Source organism: Zosterops lateralis, assembly GCF_965231275.1.
Source record: "Zosterops lateralis genome assembly, chromosome: 9".
Lineage (NCBI taxonomy): Eukaryota > Metazoa > Chordata > Aves > Passeriformes > Zosteropidae > Zosterops > Zosterops lateralis.
In genome coordinates this window covers 11,793,823-11,816,208 of record NC_139769.1, presented here as the reverse complement: position 1 = coordinate 11,816,208, position 22,386 = coordinate 11,793,823, and the positions used below count along the sequence as shown (strand labels likewise).

Genomic DNA, 22,386 nt, shown 5'->3' with positions numbered 1-22,386 from the left:
TGAGCCTTGCTGTACTTAATTTCCTTTTAGTGTGGAGATGTTGGTAACTGTGACTGTACTAAGATGCAAGACTTCCACATCTGTAACTACACTGAGTCTTTAAAGGCTCTGATCTATAGGAGCAATTCCTATATATTGACAGTTGCCTTGAAAAAATCCATTTTGAATGATTTTTTTGGAGAAACTAGAGGGTTTTGTCCATACAAGTTGTGTTTCTCTAGTGATAGCACAAGGGTTAGAACAGTATCTCTTCTTTGGCAACACGAACAGCAAGGTTCTGAAGTATCTTTTCTTTGTGTTCCTACTGGAAGTTCTAGGGGTGTTGGCACAGTTCCATCCAGCTCTTTCAGAATGTAATTTACTTCTATCAGAACTGTGGAAGTAAATTTAAGGCACCAGCATTCATTGTGTAATAAGCTATATGTATCATATGCTCCTGTAGAATTCCTTATGGTCCTGGTTTTTAGTGGTAGTTTAGAGAACTGGTAATTTCTCTGGCATATCTGCCTAAAGAAGTGTGGCCTGCTTCATCACTGCAAAATGCATATTCTGGTGGATTGAATTGGTATGGCATTTTTTTTTTGTCCAAGTCCAAAACTACACAATTGGAGTCCCCAGTTAACTCCCACTCAACTATGAATTTGTAAAAAAAAAAAAAAAAAAAAAAAAAGTGGCTTTCTGGTTTTTGAAAGAGTGGATTTTGAAACTCAATTTTTAGAAGCATTTTGGGGTTATAAATCCAAGGGAACGTCCTGCAGAAGTGCTGTGGGCTGAAAGGCACAGAAAGATTCCTTTTGTTCTTGCAGATGTCATTCAGAAGCAGCTGCCCTCTCTCCTGTGCAGCCTTTGAAGCACAGGTGCCCTTGGCACTGCCTCAGAAATTCTGTCACTAGTCACTCCTCCTGCCCTTACCTGAGAACTTTCATCTTCTTTGCAGCCGTCTGTCTTCACCATTGAAGTCAAAATAGGTGTGAGTTTTGCAAGAACTATGACATGATTGTGATGTCTGTGTTCAGTAGCAAGATCCATTTCTTATCCATGTCCAAAGATCTGGAATTAATCTCAAAAAACCAGCAATGCTTTAGTCTACACTCAAGAATACTCTCCAAGACATAAGACCTAGAGAGAGAGACCCTTTTTACTTAGTATTTACAGCAATTTTTATGTGGATTTGAGTGTGGGTTTTTTTTGGACAAACTTACTTCATCTGTTTTTCTTTCTTTGCTGCAACACTTCTTTCAAAATACCAACAGGACAAAAAAAAAAAAAAAAACAACAAAACAAAAACAACCCAAAAAACCCAAACCAAAAGTTCCCAAAAAACCTCAAAATTACATCTAAAAAATAAACATCAATCCTGATTCTTGGAGTTGATTGGTTTTACTACCCTTTAAAAATCTCTGAATTTTTTTGAGAGCTCTGACCTATGAGGTCCAGGCAAGCCTGTATACTAAAGTTGCTGATGTCAAAAACTCTCATGCTCATCTTTGGCCTGACTAAGTCCTGTAGATAAATGACAATCAGCTGCATTTCTCTGTGTGATATTTTTGTGATACTGAGGATGCTCACAAGGAAATAGGGTATAACTATGCAAACTTTCACTTGCAATTCCAGCAATCTTTTTAATGATACAAGCTATTGTTTTAGTTGTTGAACAGTGTTGTTCTAATTTCTCTTTGACTGTTATGTGAAAGTAGACTGTCTGAATTTTTTTTTTTCTTATTTTCCACAGTCACATTGTCTTAATGCTGGCAGATGATATGGCATGTAATCCCAGAAATCCCAAACCTGCCACTGTGTTTAGCCATAAAAACATGGAGCTGAATGTCTATGGAGATGATGTAGAAGTGGATTACAGAAGCTATGAGGTAACGGTGCTTTAGTTAAAAAACTTAGTCTTTATTTTTTAGTGTTAGTTTAAAGATTTATGCAGCATCTCTGAAGTCTGAGGAAGTCTTGCTGTTCATATTACTGGTTTTGGGCTGGACTTTTACAATCAGCTGACAAGTCTAAAATACCTACCCCTTCCTTCCCTGATATTTGAGTTTGTATTTGAAGTTCATTGTACTAGAATCATATTTAGTGTATCTATTTTAAATAATGGAATAGAATCACATTACTGAAATTTCTTTAGACTGTTTAGTGTCTCGTCTTGCCAACACAAAAATTACTGTGAAAATTTTGATGTGCAAGTGAATTGTTTATTAGGTAGATGTACTTCAATTCCTAATCTTAAGCATATGCTTCTAAAATAAAGCAAAAACCTTAACTTAATCATTACTGCAAAGCAATTACTGTATAAAAATCTGCATTCTGTCACCTTTCTTTTCATGTAATATTCCTTCATACCAGGCAGCATCTCTACCAATTGAGACAAAATTACACGTCAGTTTCTTGGTTTGCTAAAAGTTAATTGGATTGTATTGAAGTATATAGTACATGCTTTATTTAAACATTTATTAGAAGCTTTACCCAAAGAAGCGAAGACACAGAACTGGAATAGAGCTACATTCTTTCTATCATGTTTTTTCCTGCGTATGGATTTGTTGCAGGCATTTGAGCTGTGCATGGGTGCTTAAAGAGGAAGTGGTGTTTTGAGAATGTCTTGCAGTCACCACTCAGATGGATCTTACCTGATCACTCAGACTTATGTAATTGAATTGATCTTGTTTTTTCTTTTCTGACTTGCGGTTGGAATTAAACTTTTGTTTTTCCATGGTAACACACACTAATGTTGGAATGTTTTCTGAGTAGAGGAGCAGCTTTGGCACAATGAGGCTCTATGCTGACAGGTTTTTGGATCAATGTAAATATATTTAAAAATTGTAATGGTGGTAGATTTATTGGATATAATTAAGCAACAGGCTGATGTTAGAGGAGTAAAGTGAAAGGTACCACATGATCCTTAACTTGAAATAAAACCTTACACAGAAAATGTTTATACAGTTTATACCACACCATACTATGTCTGGTTAGACACACTGCATATTTTAGTGTTCCACTACTTAATTTCTGTAACCCACTTATAACTGATCAATATTTTCATCTTTAGAAAATTACTTTCTGCTTCTATTCATAGGTTACTGTTGAAAATTTCTTGCGTGTTTTAACGGGAAGAATCCCACCAAGCACACCACGATCTAAACGTCTTCTTTCTGATGACAGAAGCAATATTCTAATATATATGACAGGTAATTGCAGGTTTCTGTGTGCAGTTTATTGATGCTTGCTCAGTTGGATGGGTTTGTTGAAAGCATTAGTAGTCCAAATGCACAAAAGGATTGACCAAAAGACGTTTTTCTGGTTTCAGCATGTTATTCTACTTAAGGAAAAATGCCTGTGAAGCAGGCTAAGCCAGTATAGTTTCCATTTGAAATGGTGTATGCATATTGTTTTTACTATATCAATATTTTATTTTGTTGGGCTGTTTCTGGAGAAAGAGAATTGTGTTTACCTTGTTTTAGAAAAACGATCACCTAGGCTTTATATCTTCCTTTAACCTACATCCTTGCCTGACTTCTGATTTTTCTGTCAGGCCATGGTGGAAACGGTTTCCTAAAATTTCAAGATTCTGAAGAAATCACAAATGTAGAACTTGCTGATGCCTTCGAACAAATGTGGCAGAAAAGGAGGTAAGAAGTAAGCATTATGTAGACACTGAATATTGAATATCCTGAACATACTCTTAATTGTATCTTACTGGTAGGCCTTGCTTATCTGCAGCAGTGATACATACTGTTGGTTTTCCATAAAATTGTGTGAGAGTTTGCATTCAGAAAGCAGAGTTTCAGTTTTTGCTTTCAGCTTTCCTGTAGTTAGAGCTGCTCAAATGTATTGCTTTGGGCAAATTTGTATCCTAAATCTGATCAGGGTGAGCTCCTGTTGCTTAGGTTCTGAGCAGCTGCCCTGGTAACTAAAAAGAAAAGTATGTATATGGTGTTTAAGTAGAAATGGGTAAGGAGGCTGTTTTGTTTCTTTCAGATACAATGAATTGTTGTTTATTATTGATACTTGTCAAGGAGCATCCATGTATGAACGATTTTATTCACCCAATATAATGGCCTTGGCTAGCAGCCAAGTAGGAGAAGATTCTTTATCAGTAAGTAGATTTATGTGATCTTGAAGACAGTTTGCAGAATGCCTGAGTTAAAAGCACAATTCCTGCTGACTTTTAACTAAAGATTTCCTTTATTCTAATTACTGAATGTGTGAGATATTTTGTGGGGATTTGACAAAACTTGTAAGTGTTCCTGCTTGTTTTTGTGTGCTGTCCCAAAGAACCAGGCTAATGATGGATTTCTGTGCTTGCTGGCCAGTTTATGCATTGCCTAGGACAGCAAGGAATCTTATGGGAAGACTGCTGAGAGATGTGTGTGAGGAATATTCAATCTAGGACTTACTATACTTGATACAAAACAAAACAAAACGCTAACCGTCACCTGCTGTAATTATATCCCAGCTGAATTACAGAAGAGAATTACATAGGAGAGATTCCAGCCTGGAATCAAAAAGCAAAAACAGCTTGTCAGGATTACCTAATCCCACACACTTCTGTAAGATACACTAGCTCTCCCAGCCCTATTTTTGGAAGTCCACAGGTCTGTGCTGGACCATTAAGGAGTTCTCTGCTTTTTGGGAAGCATAGATATTCCCAGGATACAGTTTATAGATAAACTGCATTGTTCAGCTTGTCAGCAGTAGGTTTCTTCACAGCTAGCAATTTTTGTTGTATAATTTACCTAAGAACAACAAAAAAAATACGCTTAACTTTTGCAACATGCTGTTACATTCTGTTCCCTCTCCTGAATGCTGAGTTCTCTTCTGCAAATGCCCAATAACTGCTATGTGTTGTTTTTACAGCATCAACCTGACCTGGGCATTGGTGTTCATCTCATGGACAGATACACGTTCTATGTGTTGGAGTTCCTGGAAGAAATTCATCCAGCCAGTCAGACAAATATGAATGACCTAGTAAGTAGAATACTCAACATTCATGAATATGCTAATGACTTTAATAGTTCTAAAACTAATTATTTTGTCTGTAGGGTTCTTCAAATGCTTTTTATGCTCCTGCTGTTTCTCTCGGAAGCAGCTTTGGAGGGAGGGATTTTTTTTGCAGTTGTTAAATGTAGTTGTGTAACACTTCAAGGATTGTCCTCATTTGAAAGTGCTTTGCTGGCTCCAGAAAAAAATAACCAAAATTAGCCAGATTTTGTATTTTTTTTCTGAAATGAAGTATTCATTAAATATTCATATCAATACAATGAAGTATTTGCATGTGAAATATTTTAGCAGGAAGCTTCTAAATCCAGAATAGCAGATACTTTGCAGATGTGGAAAAGCAGGCATTGATGTCATTTTGCAAAGGTGATTAAACAGTTAAAATCCTAACAGTGCACTCACAAATGCCTGCAGAGACTAATTTATCTGTATATCTGCTTAGATTCCAGAGCAAGATATGTACAAATCTGTCAGTGTTTGCACTTAATTATAGCTGAGGCAAACATTATTGTAGATTTCAGGTATGAAGCAGAAGGAAAAGAAGCCAAACAGATAACATATGACAAAATTTATGAAAATGCCTCTCTGGCAGTGAGCTATATACACTTGTGATATGACGTAAAGTATATCCATATTTTATTTGCTCTATTAACTCTTTATACCTGTTCCAATGCTATTTTCTTTGTAGTTGTGGGTTATACTTTGGTACCTTGTAGCTGTAAATCCTGCTGTGCCACATCAATAGTCTAAGAGCCACCACTTACATTGTCACAGATTCATTTCTGTAAAAGGAGCAGCTGCTCAAGAGTTTTGTGCCACCCTCTGTCTACAGAGGATGGTGTTAGCCTGAGTGCTACATGTGTGCTAGAATTCTCTCTAAACAACCCACACTTGGCAGATTTTATGTTGATACAGAATTGATTCAGTGGCTAAGACTCAAGGTTCTTTTACTTACTTCTATAGGAATGAAAAATCTGTCCTGTAATTTGATACCTTCTAGTTATGGGATACAGGTAACTTTAAAATAAATCTTGATAACGAAAAATATGCGAGTTCTTTATTGAATAAATATCTTTGTCTAGCCTTTTCATTCAAATGTCACTGTAAACCAGAAAATAATTTCTGTTAGCAATAAAAGGTCATAAAAAGGAACAGTGCTTTCTGCTGTGTAAGACACTCCCTTGGAAGTGGTATAGGTGGTCTGGTCAGCAGGATATTAATCTGATTATTGTGAAAAGTGTAGAAATTTGTTAGCTGGCCAAGTAGTTTAGTTTTTGAGCTCTTTGGAGAAGATACCTAACTGTGGTTTTGCTTATATGTCAAATATTCAGGAAGGGCTGAGGGAAGTTATCCATACTGGTAAATTCCTTCCATCGTGTAAGTCATCATACAGCAATTTGCTGATTGATGCTTGCGGAGTGGAAGAGAAGGGACACAAATATATATTGATTTGTGATAATTTGTTCAAGGCCAGGTTGGATGGGACTTCGAGGCCTGGTCTAGAGGGAGGTGTCCCTGCCCTTGGCAGGAAAGGGAAACTAAATTATCTTTAAGGTCTCTTCCAACCCAGACCATTGTGTAATCAGGTACTGAGTCATAATCTGCACACACTTCAGCGAGTGTGACCACTTGACTTAGAGTTGGTGCTTTTCAAAGCTTCATCTAAGAGTTCCAAATTGACATATGGTTAGTCCATGGTAAGGCTATAAACCTGTTTTTTTTTGCCAACAGTTGCAGAAGGTAGTCTATCCAACTCTGATTTTTTTAAAATTTAAATTAATGCTTTCCAAGGCCAGGGTAACTTATGTTGCTCACTACTTAGTTTTAAAATTAAATGATCTTTAGTTGTTTGATATTCTGATATGTCAAATGTCTTCTCTTTTTGAAGTACTGTGTATTTATTACACCGCTACTATGCCGTTACCTCTTTACTTTTCTTTAACCGCTCTTGAAACAGCTTCTCTTCACATCCACCTAAGATTTGGATATTGCATTCCTGCAAAGAATGATACATCATTTTTCATAATCCACTCCACCTACTCCCCACCTGCTCCATCTGTGTTGCTAAGGGATAGTATAAAGCTGTGCAAATGACTGACTTTAGGTTTGATCACAATTCCCTGAAAATAAAAACTACATTGAAATGCCATACATCTGAACTTCTAAAATAAGATTCAGATAAATTTCTAAATGAGATGTCATTTGTCATGAAGTAGCTAAATTGTTGTTAGAAAAGTTGAGATAACACAGTTGGGGGAGTTGTTTAGTTCTGTTTGAAAAAAAAATTAAAATTTGAAAAAAATAATATAGGAAAAAATGTGCTTAACTTAGCCATCGTTTGTGTTTCCCTTGTTTTGTCAGAAGACCTCAGTTATTAGTGTTAGTCTGCTGTGGTATAATTGGTTTGCAGTCCATTCTCACAGTGGTGGATGGGTAGGTTTTTAACACTGAAGTCTTCTTCTCACTGCCACTTCATATTTTTGTTCAAATTGATATCAATGTGTTGTGGTAGTGAACTGTTGTGGGACAGGTAAGAATTAGTTGGGGCAGTATCAGTTTCCCACTTTCAGTGCTGATGCAGTTTTTTTTGACATTTATACTCTCAAAATATTGGTGAGAGACTTACTTGTATAACTGCAACATAAATTTATGCTTCAAATAGTGGGATTAAAACAAATGCTTACTTTTTATAGTTTAGTTCAGAGACTTACTTGTTATGTTTGTGCCCTTAATTGAAGCAAAACTGGAGAAAATTGATAGCATTTTGGTGAAAATGAAAACTTTAGAGGGTTTGTGTGTGCATTAACAAATGGCTTTTGTATGGGAAGCATGATGCTGATGAGTCTAGTCCATTTTCACCACAGGGAAGATAACAAGGGGTTGATTTGCCTCTTCTTTAGCAGCTGTGTGATAGCAGCTAACAAGAGTTGGGAATTGTTAAAATAATAAAAGTGTGTATGTGTGCTTGTCTGCTTCAGGTAAAGGTGAAAGTGAGTTGAGTCTCCCTGGACAAGCAGCCTAATGCCATATCCCACAGGCTTAGGCTAAAAAGGGATAAAAGAGAAACTGGAATGGAGCAGAAGGGAAGAATGGGAAGATAGAATCTGTCCTCTATGAAGAAAAGCCAGATAGATTGTTTCCTCTCTGGGAAACTTTTTGCAATGTAGGGCTCTCTTGTCCAAAGAGAATGAGCAACAAAAGCCTGTGTGTTTTGTGGCAGACTGAGCACAGTATTTCTGCTGGGAAGTATGGCCTGAAACTCTCAGGTTTGTCAGTCATTAGCTGGGACAATTCAAGTTGTATTTGCACTGAGCTGATTAGGACCTGTGTTTGATGCAACTTTGTAAGAGCTGCCCCATGATGTAATTTAGGTATATGAGCTCTAGATCCTGTGGTTGATGCAAATCACTTGGAAAAATTAAGGTTAAGGAAGATGAGTGCCCATGTGGAGAGTGGCAGTTTTAGTCCTGTATGTTAAATCTCTGGTGTAAAATGTTCTGTGTGGCCGGAATGTGAAGGACTCACATAACCTGCACTGTTACCAGGTGATCTGTGCAAAATGGCTTTGTGGCCAGCATGCATTTGTGTTTCCTTGTGTCTGCTGGGAACATAACAAACTTGTTACTTAATAGGCATCCTGTCTTGCCAGGTGTTCTAAATGCTGCAACAAATCTGTCACTGTTCTTTCTGATTTTGTTAGTGCTGGTTTTATCTTTCAGGTGTTGCAGCATGTGTGGGATATAGGGGATCTGATATGTAGACAAAATACATGGGTAAAATAAATAATAAGGTATTTAGCTAGTTTGTAGGTGTCACAGGATGTCTGTAAACTTAATGTAAGTAAAGCACTTTTGATATTTGAAGATCTTACACATTAATTTGTGGGCTATAAATTAGAAACAAGACTGATGGACTTTTTTTCTGATCAAAATGTAAATTTTCGCTTCTTTATGAAGCCTTCAACATAGCTGCTTATCAAAGGTTGTTTAATTTTGCATGCCTCCCTTTGGTAAATATGAAGAATTTATGCCCACTTGTGACTTCTGGAAGGTTATAGCAGCATTGTTGGATCTATATTTAGTAATATATTTGTGTATTTATCAGTTAGATGTAATTGATAATTGGCTTTCACAGGAGCATTTTTAAACTGCAGTGGCATTATTGTAAGGAAAAAGGTTTTCAGAAATGCTTAATCAAGATGTTTGTACATTTTAATGCATTTTTTCAACATTTTTTTTCGGCTATGGAGCTTGTACTGAAATTCATGCAAGTTACATGTATCATTTATCTTTCTTTTTAATACTAGTTTCATTTTGGAAGGTGTATGTAGAGACTGTTAAATGAGGGACAGGATGTGATTGTCCATCTTGCTTTCCAGTTTCAGGTCTGTCCAAAAAGCTTGTGTGTTTCCACCCCTGGGCACCGAACCGACCTGTTCCAGCGAGACCCTCAGAAAGTTCTGATAACAGACTTCTTTGGCAGTGTCAGGAAGGTGGAGATCACCACAGAGACACTTTCCTTGGACAGGGATGTGGCTGGATTTGAAAGCAAGTAAGTAGTCCTTATTTAGCCCTGATTTGTATAGCTTTGTGCCACAAAATCACAGGAGTTGTGTAACTGCCAAGGAAAAAGAACTCTGACTTCCTGTCGTTTCTTACAAGGAATCAGGGAGTTAATATGGACTTCCTACTGTGATGAAGTTGTCAGCTGAAAACTTTGTTTAAAAGTGCCCACTCCTTTCCTCACCCTTGTAAATAAATGCTGCTTAAGACCAAGGTGTAGATGTCAACAACGACAGAAGTTGTTTAAAATTTTCTTTCTTCCTTAAGGTTTCTGCTTTAGTGCTCAAATATTTTGTTACTGCAATTCCTGCTTGTGGTAGTTTGACACCCCCCCACCCCCCAGATAAGCTCTGAGTACAAGCCATCAGGTTATATACCAGTTAGCTTTATAATAAATGCTTTGTTTGAGTTCTCTGAATTCGCAGGCCTTTGACATTATTTTGTCCTGAGAATTTCTGTTCCTGAGATTCAGTGATTCATTTAATTGAAATTACTGGTGCAAGTTCATTGGTTGAAGTTGTAACAGGGCGTCTTTTACTTTGTGGATGAAGAAAGAAGTGTAAACTTCTTTGTATTTTTGGGATTCTGTTGCCACCTATTGGGAAGATGTAAAGGAAGATGTGCTTGTTCTGTAGGATTTATTTAGCATTGTACTTCCATTTCTGTTGCGTCTTTTGTTCTTGATGATACTGCCCTGTAGGAGGGGGAAACAAAGAATTGAAATATTGTGTTATATCAGGGACTAAATACTTTTCAACACATAAATCTATGTAAATTTCTGTCTGCCGTGTTGTTTACTTTTGCTCAAGCCAGTGGATAGCAGTTTTATTTTTTTTAAGATGACAGTAACTCTCATCCTTGTCGTTATAAATATCCTACAAGGTTTAGTGCATTTCATATTTTACTTTCATACTGTATTTATATCTGGATCATATGTATTAGTACACACTATATAAATCTGAAGCTAGTTTTGTGATTCCATAGTATAGAACAGTACTTAGTGGCTGTAAACTTTTTTTCAGTGAAGAATAAAAAAGCTCTTGGCAAGTAAGAGACATATTGCCAGTCAAAAACCATGATAAAAACCTATCTATGTGAGTTTCTAATTTGCGGACAATTGAAAGGACAAATAGATTTTGAAGGGCTTTACCATTCTGAAACAGGAAATGACTGGTTGTGATTTTCAGCTTTTTTGTGTGTGTGTTTGGTTAGTTCGTGTTAGTTTGGTGTCAGTAGTGGAGAGATATTTGGTGTCTGACACTGCTGGACTGCACAGATGGAAGCATGTTGAGAAATGGGCACTCATGCACAGAGAGGAATATTATCCTTGTGAATTTTTCTGATATTTAATGAAAGCTGTATTACATTATCATGGCAATTCCACTTAAGTCTGTGAAATTAGAAGGGATGGGGACGTGCTGGTTTAATAGTTCTCCTTTATACTTTTTTTTTTAAGTACGTAAGTTTTCAGTGTCTTGTTACCTTTTGGAAAGAGTTTATAGACAATATGTTTTTAATGGAGGAGAAAGTGTGGGATTTGTTAAAAAAGTACTGAAAAATTGTAGTATAGCTCTAACAGACAGTGATGTGGAGTGCTTAATAAATTCCTTAAGCAGAATTCTGAGGTCAATGCTTCTTGGGATGACAGCTCTATTTAGCTACAAAAAAATTATGAATTACAGCTTGAAGTGAATTTATTAAATGAAAATGTTAATGCTTGTTAAAAATGCAGTTTTGGAGCATCTGATCTGCAAAAGTACTTACTATGGTTTTTTAAAAAGAATGTTATGAACATTGCACTCACCTATTTCTGAGGGTATTGAGAAGGTGGAACACAAACTACGAGATTTTTTAATAGGCATTACCACTGATTGTCCCAAAATAGTGTAAGTGACTCCTGAATTAAAGAACGTGAATGCTTATTCTTAACCCTCTCAGTGTCAGTTAAGGCATTCTGTGCCTTTTGGGAATGCAATGGCTGTTGACACTCTAAGGTAAAACAGCTGGGAAACGATGGGGCAATCATAGCCTGGTTTATTCTTTTTTTGTTTAATTAGGAGAGAACTAGCTTCTTGAAAGTGAAATAATCCTTCCAAAATAGTTATGACTAATCTTGTTCATGCCCAACATTGTTTTAAAAGTCTTGATGAAGCAAAAGAAAGTGATAGAGAATTGAACCTGGGCCCTTAGGAGTTTGTAAGTTTTGTTCACCAAGAGGTATCTGATAGATCACAAGTATATACTGCTAGCACATCTGAGTGTTACTGAGTGTGAAGATGTTACTGGCTTAATATTGGATGAAGTCTCAAGGCTTCATTCCTTTATGAATCATGTCTTCTGTTTTATTCTTCCCTCAATGTTAGCTTGATACCTTTTTTCTTCTTTTACATACTGGTGGCAGTAGAATGCTACAGAATGTTTGTGTTACAGAGCATAATCAGTGAATGAAATCCCAGCCTCAGCTCTGACAGTCTTAAGTAGTCTGTGTTAGATCTGATTTGTTTGTTTTAAAGCTGCAGGTGTCACACGTGCAGATAAGGACATTAAAAGCCAAATGAACAAAAGAGGTAAACCACTGATGACACAGATTATGGGTAAAGAAGATGCTGTCATGTGAAGCATGAACATGTATCAGGGTTGTACTGCTGGCAGACTGTTCAAGTTCTCATCTTGCCCACTGCTGTGACTTTGCCAAATCTTTTCAATAGAAGTTTGTTCTTTTGTTACACAATTGCTTAGCAATTACTTGGTTGTACAGATCCGCTCCCAAGCGCAGCGTGAGCTGTAGCTGTGCAGCCAGATCAGAACTGGCAGCTTCACGTGGAGCTCATGCCGTGACATTTGATGAGTGAGGCCTTTGAAGTTTCCTCTGGCTTGGGCTGAGGCTCATACAGAGAACAACTACTAATTAAGCAAGAGAAGAGGCATTCGTTCTATCCGCGTAGTGGTGGGTGAATATTTGCGAGTAAAAGCTTTAAAAAATAAAGAGAAGGTTCCTCTGCTATTTCCTTTCTTCATAGCTGTTTCAGTCTAAGCTATGTTCACTTCAAAGGGCTTGTTCTGCAGCTGCCTCAGTCCTGACAGGGATCTGTAGCTGCCAATTTTAGCAGAAAATTTGACAGTCTAGGGGTTCTGAGGATTCAGATGGTTATGTTTTGTCTAAATCCCCATGCAAGTGCAAAAAATCAGCATTAAGGAGTAGAAGAAATCTTGCTTCTTCTTCTTCGGAGCCTTGCAGGTTTTGGAACATCCAATGAATTAGGAGTGTGTCTTTTAAACTTGGATTGTAACTCTACAGCCAGTTGGAACACTTTCTCCTTTTCACTTCTTGTCATGAGGAAAAGACCTATATCAGCAGAAAGTGTTGGTAAAAATAGGGATGAATATTTCCCTTGAGGGTAGTAAGAAGTGAATTAAAGACAGCATCATATAAAACCATCCTAGTTTCATTGCTTTTGAGAATTAGACTTTGTATTTAATATTTCTGTTACGAAGAATTGTGATACTACTGGCAGTGACTGTTTTCCTAAGAATAAATTGGTCACTTGTGTTAGGGGGGATGCTTGTGTAACAGGCTAATTATGAGTAATTGGTTCATTTGCAGAATATTACTAGCTAATGTTCTCCCAGTCCAGTGTGTGTGTGTGTGTTTGTGTCTCTTTCCCATCCTTTCTTTTCCACCAGCTATTTTCAATTTGATGTGCTTAATAATTAAATCTGCTGTTGTATGATCCTGAAGCCCTGGGGAATCCACTTTATGAAGCAATAGGTAATCTGTTGATTTGGCAGGTAAATGCTGCTCAGCTCAGTGGGCTTTCCCCAAAATAAGTGTCTGGGTTTGTTCCCATATCCCCATTCAGTCTGTACCAGGTGCCACAAACCTGTAGTTTCTTAAGTCACTTTTATGACTAATTGTGCCAGCTCCCGGACGGCGCCGGCAGGTGGCGCCATCGCGCCGGAGCGGGAGCGCGGCGGGCGGGGCTGGGACAGTGACCGGGACCGTGACTGTAACCGCGACCAGGACCGGGACAACGGCCGGGACAGGGGTGGGACAGTAACCAGGGCTGGGACCAGGACCAGGGGGCCCCGCCGTGCCCGCCCCGCCCAGCGGGATCCCTTTGGAATCAGGCGGGCGTGGAAACGGGGAGTTCAGCTTGGTCCATGTTTGGTGGAAATTCGATGGCATAATGGGGGGGGGGTTTATCTTATTTTCCACTTTCCCTGCTGGGCGACAACCTGGTAGAGATGTAACATGTTTCAGAATAATGTAAAAATAGAAGAAAACCTCAGAATTTAGCAGGTCTCTACTCATCCGAATTGAATTGCTGGTGGGATTGAGAAGCTGTTACTTCCAGGTTCACAAACATCTTCAGATGGGTGTCATAATTTTTCCCATGATGAACACTAATAGATTACACACGTACTGTATTTTCCTCCGATGTCTTACAAATTTATTCTGTTTTAGTGGTAAGTTTGGATTTTGTAATCCATGTGCTTTCTAATAGCCTACAAGTAAATAAAGAAGATGGGTGAACCAATACTTGCTGTTTAATAATATTGCTGGATTTCCTGAAGTATTTTGTAAATATATTTGGGGTTTCTTTGCTTGCAGAAAGATAGGTGAATATATACATAGACATAAACACACACACTCCTATACCTGCTAGTGTAAAATAACTTTTCAAGGTAATATAACTGAAATTAGTATGAAGATTATAGAAGGAAAAATTATGTAGGAGGACACAGTCTCACTGGTATAATGTTGGCATAAAATAAATAAGGATGGCTGACAATATCAAAAGGAGCTGTGGGTATAAATTGTGCTGGGAAGACTTTAAATACACTAAAGTGCTGTGCTTGGTAATTACAGTCCCTGTTTAGCAAGGTATTTTAAAAAGTAGCTTTGGACAATTTATTTTTTGTTCCTTTGGTAGGATTTTTGACCATGCATTTTGACAGATTTGGGGAGTTTTTTGGTAACCAAAAAAAAAAGTTTTCTTTCAAAACTATAGCTCTTGACTCAGATTTTCTTTGGTGATTTTCCCCCTTCTTCCTCCAAATTTTTGTTTTGTGTGGTATCCTGCATTTTTTCTGTGAGAAACCTTCAATTATTGGTACCACGTTGTGTTTCTATCATTTCACGTTTTCAGTACAACACTGCTTTGTTGAACAAAGAACAAATATAGTTATTGATTTCTATGTATAATTTAATAGGCAAAGAAGCCTCTTGGTCTGCAGAGGTACCATAAGCACATGCAAGTCAATGTCAGTATTTTATTGGATTCAGCTTTTGAATCAAGTTCAGTACCTTTACATTCTTCACAAGTGACTTAGATATGCCAGTTGGCTTGGGCATGTGTAGTGTTGGGCAGGTAATGTCTAAAACTTTTGCATGGCAAATTTAGTGGGAGATCTTAAGTACATCTTAAGATCTTAAGTAGATTTTAACATCATCCAGATAGCGTGAGAATATCCAGCTATCACAGATATTTGATCTAGGGAATTTATTTTGTTATCCTTTATCCATTCCTTTTTATACCTTTCCTGTGTAAAATTCTTATTTTGTTTCATTATTCATTCTTCATCTCTCCTCCCTGTGTGATCTTTACCTGCTATTATTTTTGCAGTTGAGCAGGCTGCTTTATAATTGCAGTCTCCTGAAGTGCTTGTTATTCTTTCTAGTGCTATTTATATGGAGGTCCTGGCTTGATTTTCTTGCTTTGCTGCCCAGGTGCTAAATAAAAATTAATGTCCCTTCCTAGCGGTATTTCTATAGCTGTGTGCTCTATGTTGCTGCTGAAGAAGACCATGAGAACAGCTGTAGTATTTGGCATAAGTCTGACCAGGAAATACTTTCATGTAATTTTGGCATGTTTTCAGCACTGTGAAATAACATGGGAATTTCAATAAAACTGTGTTACTATTATTTGCTTCCTGTCAGAAGCACCAGAACTGCTGCTAAAGTTTGTTGGAATACTCTTCTTGTGTGATTTCTAGCAGAGTGAAAAAAAGCAGGGGTGAAGAGAAGCAGGCATCTGGAAACACAGACTGCGGGACTCTTAGGTCTTTGGAGTTTAGAGGCCAAGCTCACACTGGCATTCCTTATACCCTAGAAATTAATCTGGGCACATAACTATTAAATTTCCAAGGTTCAAACAACATTACTGCTTTTTAAAAAATTAGTATTAAGCCATATGCAAATGCTTTTAGACTTTGCCCATTTTCATATTGTGAAAAAGCTTACACTTGATTTTTTTGAGCGCCTGAGGGATGACCTTCTGGATGGTCAGAAATTTCTGCCTCTGAAAATTTGTGTCTTGCCCAAAGCTGTGGAGGGAAAGGGGCAGTCTGCCTTCACAATGTATTTATGTAACAATGGTTAAAACACCATAAACTGATCTCGGTCTACATCTTCCAGCCCTCCCAATTGGAGGGCCCTTTCTCAGGTCAGGTATTTGCTGGACCAAAGGTATCATCATAGACCTGTTACATTTATTACTGAAATACAAGTCCCTGAAGGCCTGTTGTTGGTTTTGGTGAGCTGCATGATGGTCTGGAAAACTGAGATGTGTCCCTGAACTGCTTGTTTCTGAAGGCTCTACTACACTCAGAGAAGTTATGCTGCACAGTGGGCATACTGAGAGACCTAGTTCTTTAGCAAAAAAGTGAAATGTAAGTTGTGAAAGAAGAGCTGAACTCTGAAAAAAGTGTTTCATTATTGCCAGGCATCTCTTTTCTATCCAGGCAGATTTTAGAATAGACCAGTGCGAATTTCTGATATCTAGGGAGCAAGAAAGTCAGAGTTGCATCAAAGGATGGAAAGAAAACTAGAGGTGATTACAAAAGGTGATTCTGATCACATGAAGCACTGGATTTACAGATGGCTTGCTGAGCACTGTTTAATATTACTTTATAAAATGAAATAGTTTTGTGTTTCGTCAAGAGTATCAGAAATCTATAGAAACAGATGCTGAATACATCTACTGAAGTGCCCAAGCTACTGCTAAGATTATTTTATAAAATTTGTACGACGGCAAAGTATTACCTCTGTGGTGAGATTGATCTTTCAGGAAAAGATAGTAATATTGCAAACAAAGAATTTACTGCAAAATGGAATTGATTTAGCATTTTTGCAGGCAGGAGACCACATATAGGGTTTGTTATTGGTAAATAACAGGAGAAACAAACAAGAAGTAATGAAGCACAATAAAATCTTTTGTATCCCCTGAAGTGTAAAAAGAAAAAAAAAAAAGGATGAAAGCAGGATACATAGGGAGCTGGAGGAATACCTGTTCTGGGGTTGGATATGATGTATCTTTTGAACTCTAGTAGACTTCATTCATTAGGGTCCAGTTTACTTTTCGGAGATTCCTGGGGTGGCAACTGTGGATGTTCAGCTTTTACAGAATAGTGACAGCCCACCTCTGCTCTGCCAGTTAAATTGGCCTCAAATTTGTATGGTGAAAAAGAACTGAAAAGGTTGAAAGCCCATTAGTCTAGAGATCAGAGCTAATTTGGAACATAAAGACAGGTACGATTTTTCTCTCACAAAATGAACTGGAAGTTGCTGCTCTGTGTATGAGTGTGAAGATGTGTTCATACTCTGTAATGTTGCACCAGAATTACTTGCAAACTGAAATTACTATTTTTTTATATAACCAAAATATATTTATGTTTCTTATGGATGCAGGAATGGTTAAAATCAGTGGGCTCATGATTGAAACTCTTGAGACTGTTTAGGGAATTCCCCTTTCACTTTGTACATACTACATGAAATTAGGGAGAGAATAGCATTACTTGAACAGCATATTGGTGACAGGCAGGAATGAGAATTTAGAAGCAAGTTTGGACAGGGAGAACATGTCTTCCTCCCACCCCAGCCAAGTGTTGAGACGGGAATAGTTCAGTCCAGTAACTCCCAAGAGAAGACCAAGACCACAGTGGAGGCTAGAATCTCCTTTCCTGTAAGGAAGGGAAGAGTAATTGTTGAATTGGTATTCACAGTTGCTTTAGCATAAATTCCTTGAATTATAGGTAGCCATTTTAGATTTCCTTCTTGTTAAAAAAGTTGCTGAAGTGTAGCTCATGTACCAGTTTACTCCTCTACTAAGGGAATGGTTTATCAGAAATTGAAACAATTAAAAATGTTGCACATTTGTCCTGCCTTCTGTTGCTGGATTTTTAATTTTGAAGTGGTATTTTCTGTGTAATTCTCTGTGTAATTACTATGTGAAAAACATACCAAAAAAATCAGTCCTGGAGGGACCAGATGCAGAGGAAGAGACCAAATAATACTTGTGATGTATTGATATAATTTTAGACACTGATTGAAGGATAAGGAAAAGCTCTGCTAATCTTTCAGATTAATCTTCAACAGATGATAATCTTTAAATTGATGTTATGTTTTCACTCTTTTTATGTTTTGTATCTCAGTATTTTAAAAATGTTCATTAGATTGTTGGGTTTTCAGCAGTCAGTGTTAGATGATAGACGTTTCGATTTTTACTTTGTAGAAGTGGGTTACTTATTGTACTTATTCTGCAAAGCATTTGAATTCACATTTAACATGAAGAGTCTGAGGACCCTCATCAGCTTAACCATTACCGAAGGTGGGTTTGCTGTCCTGGACACTGAATGTTCTTAAGCCAAAGCTGGGTGCATTGATCTTGCTTAGGAAAGCCCAGCTGGCTGTCAGAGCAGGCACTGAGATGCATCCCCAGGTTCCGTGGCTGCCCCACAGCCGTTCCCAGGAGCTCTGGTCGCTCTCTGCTGGCACGGCAGGTCTGCTGCCCTGCTGGGACAGGGGTTCAGTGCAGGGAGAGAGCAGGTGGTCTGTGTGCTCCTCACTGGGGCACTGTGAGACCGAGGGACAGCGTTAATCCGTGCCTGGGCTGTCCTGCTGCATGGCCCCACTTACAGTGAGGTTTGCTCACGCCCCAGCTGGCCTCTTTGGGCTGGGGCTGCTTGGTGCCAACGTGTTTTCCCCATGGCTGCCTTCCTGCAGCTGCACTCCGGGGCCACTGTTCTGCTGGCACTGGCTTTCCAAAACTGGGGCCAAATCTGGCTTGCAGATGATCCATCTACATTTCCTTCAGACACAGCACTCTGAAGGATAGGAATGATTAGATCTCCTATGCAATCAGAAAGATTATCTAAGTGTAAACTGTGTGAGAGGAGTAGATAAGAGTAAGTTTTTTCTCATAGTAGTTTTTTAAACTTGACAGGTGGAGTAGTGCATATAATATTACGGTTGTATTAAATAATTTCAGTGAGATAAAAACCAGAAAGGGTTACTTGTATACCTAGATGATTCCTGATATTGTATTATCTGCAAGTGAGACATGTTACCATAGATATGCTCTAAAATTTCAGTAGTATTTTTGTGTTTGAAATAGTAGGACAAAAGTTGCACCTCTGAATAGTTAACAATTTATAACTCTTTTTAGTTTGGGAGAATATAGTGAACCCTGTAGTTACTCTTTGGTTTATCTCAATTTAACTGTAACATAATATTTAAGCTTCACAGTTCCCCACTGGCTAGTATTTTTTTTTCTGTTGGTTACTTAAGAGTCTGAACCATGACTTCCTGCTGGAATAAAATAGGAATGAAGACTTCTTGCTGTAGGTCTAAATTTTAACTGGGGAATTGGAGCAGAACAGCCACTAAGTGAAACTGCTCTAAATTTCAGCCATAGAGGACGTAACCTCTGTTTCTTCCTCAGCTGTCAAAGAGAGTGTCCTAGTTCCTTTTTCCTTTGTGTGTGGTTTCCCTCTGATATAGTTTTTACTAACAGGTACTTTATTACAAAATATTCTGAGCTGACTTCTATCTTATTAGATGCTTAGGAGCTTTTACAAATGTCTCCATAAAAATATATGGCATATCTGTAAAATGGATAAATCTGCACTCTGCTGTAACACTCTCCTGGAAAGTGTGTGCACACGAAAAAAATGTGGTTAGATAGAAGACTGTCCTTAAATCAGAATATTTCTATGTTGTTTGCAAATCTAATGGCACTACTGAAAAAATATTAGGCTGTTTATTAATCTGTGGGTTTATAAAGTAATTTAGGAAGGACAAGAGAAAATATTAGCTAGCTGTGGCAGGAAGACTTCTCATGCCAGAGAGTCAGAGATGGTTTACATCAGTGTCACTCTAAATATTTTATAGTAATAATCGTTGTATTTATGTGATGTGTCTGTTCAGTTACTAATGAGGAGCTGTGTGATGAAAACAGTTTCCCCAGTTGTCATTCTTGGAGATGCTTCCAGCAACACTGGGAGCTGTGGAAAGGTCATGGATGAGAACACATTTCCTGTTGGCAGAGTGTGGGAGAAAAAATGTAGTTTTTGTATGTAGCTGTACATATTCTGCAAATAGAGGGATTCCATTCTGGTCACAAAATTCTTATTATTTTGCACTATTGAGGTTTTTGCAAACAATTATTTCTTCAACATTATGAGAGAGTATGCATGAGCCATTTGGTAATTCTGTGCCATATTATGACTGTTCTTAAATTTATATACTAAATATAAAACATTTAAAATTACAATGCAGTTCTTAAAACATAATCATTATCACTGCATTGAGTTTTGTGTACATTTATGTGAGTTTTATGGATGAAAATAATAGATGCAAGAGACGTCTTAGAATAATAGTGATTAGTAGTTTGATGTGGTGTTTACTTATGGTAGTACATCACCCAGGAGGTGCTTAGTTGAGTTTTTAGATAGCCAAAGTAATTGTTTCTAACCCCTTTCTAACTGTTTCTTTATGCTTTCTCTGGATGTAAAATGAAGTCCTTTACGAGATACATTGAGACTGGAAAGAAAAAGTAAGGGGAGGGGAAGCTCATTTTACATCTTGGTAATTATATCATAAAATGCAGCTATGGAAGAGACCTAATTGCTATGTGACTGTTGCCTGTATCTTGCTGGGAGCATAAGAGAAAGCTGTAGAAATTGTGGCTGATACAGATATCATTGGAAAGGAGATCCCACCTACTGAGGAAATCCAACCATGTTTAATGTGCCAAATGAATATGCAACCTGCACATGGTAACAAACTGAAGTCTTAGTAAAACTAGGGTAATGTAAATTGAAACAGGGAATAATTAATGCATTAATGCATTTTATGCCTACTGTGCTCATCTAGTAATCAGATTATTTTGTTAAATGTAATTAGAATTGTAAAAAGAATAATTATATAATAAAGCTAATTTCACCAGAAATATGAAAAGAAACAAAATTGCTGAAGTGAAGCAAATTGTAGATTATTTATTTTCACCTGTCCTTGTAAAATAGAAGTGTAATTTTTAGGTATGCTACTTACATACTGAATTGAAAGATGTTAATAGGAGAGAAGGGAATCAGGAAATCAATATAATCAGAAATAACAGCAATATGCATGTTAGTCATCTACTCAAGTCAAAAAACATAATGTGCCTCTGATTATAAAACCTGAAATTAAGGCAAATTTCCATAACCATAATAAAAGACAAAAAGATGAATTATTACTGTTGAGGCAAATGGATATTGGATGCAACCCATCCCTGGAGGAAGTAATACACAATCATTTTCAGAGTTGAATTCTATGGAACTGTAATTGCTTGTAAAGCCTTTTTCTTTTTGCTCAGGTTTTTGATACTACTTAAGAAAATCACACCATTAAAGATAATTCATTTTAGCAAGGGTTATTTCAATAGCCCACTCTGCTGAACTGGATCAAACTGTCTCCAGCATGGCCCTGCCAGTAAACATTACAAAGTCAGGGGCCAGGTTCAGGTAATATCTTAGAGTAAAAGTTTAGTCCAGTAATGCTACTTTTGGACCACATTTAGTGACTGAAGTAGTTAATCTCTTTGTCACCAAAAGTTTGATCTGGATTTATTGTTTTGAATGTTCGGTCCTGTATGTTCATTTAATTTTGTGTCATTTACTCAGCTCAGTCTGATTGAATGGCCGTGTGTATTACTTTTGGTGAGTAAGGTGGTAAGTTCTCCTCAGAGGTTCTTCCTATCTGGAGCAGAAAAAGATAATCTTGTCCTGTAGAAAATATCAGGAGTGCATCTCCTTTGCATTAATACAAAGAAAAGCAAACCTTTAAGACCAAATTTGCATTGAAAAATTTAGCCCTAAACTTAAATATTCTTGGAAAAATAGATTTAAACTAGAATCTTAGGGAAGAGTGTTTGGAGATGGCTCAAACCTTGCATATATGTCATCTGTTTGTTGGCATATGCAGTTTGTTTCCTGTAGGTTATGGATCAACTTGGCAACAGACTGTATGCTGATCTTAAGAAATACTGGATTAAAGTGGCCAAAAGTATTTTTTTCTGTGACAGGAAGATTTGGACCAATGTTGATCCGTAGTGGAAATGCAGTAAATAACATAGTTCTCATTTAGTTTAGTTGTGTCCTGCTTAGTCTGTGTGAAACAGCAGAGATTACTTTTCTTTCAAAAAGTTTCTACACAAGGTCTTCTGTTCTTCAGGCGTTGCTATTTTTAAAAATTGGCTTTATCTTTCACCTGCATAATATGCAGATTAAATGAAGGAAGAAAGAAATTTACTCAGACATTTAAAAACAAACAAATCAACCCTCTAAAAACTCCCACTTTAATTGCTAGTTTTCAGAATTTAGCAAAACTTACCATTTTTTCATTTGCTCTTGTGAAATACCAGGATTCTCAACTGGTACAGTATCCAGCACCTTAGTCAAAGAGCTATTGTTATAGAGCAGATAAGATTAAAAAAAAGTCATTGGGTTTGATGAAAACCTGCATGAACATTGAGGGGAAAAAAGCCAAAGTTACCATAGCAAC

At 37.4% G+C, this 22,386-nt stretch overlaps 1 protein-coding gene across 1 annotated transcript in view; it reads left to right on the top strand.

The window, feature by feature from the left end:
• The window catches only part of PIGK (phosphatidylinositol glycan anchor biosynthesis class K), a 64,363-nt gene that overhangs the window by 4,034 nt on the left and 37,943 nt on the right, over window positions 1-22,386 (top strand). The window contains exons 4-9 of the mRNA XM_083867167.1: window positions 1,733-1,868; window positions 3,080-3,191; window positions 3,536-3,632; window positions 3,982-4,099; window positions 4,861-4,971; window positions 9,380-9,552. Coding sequence (XP_083723293.1) covers window positions 1,733-1,868; window positions 3,080-3,191; window positions 3,536-3,632; window positions 3,982-4,099; window positions 4,861-4,971; window positions 9,380-9,552 — 747 coding nt within the window. The remainder of the gene's footprint in view (window positions 1-1,732; window positions 1,869-3,079; window positions 3,192-3,535; window positions 3,633-3,981; window positions 4,100-4,860; window positions 4,972-9,379; window positions 9,553-22,386) is intronic.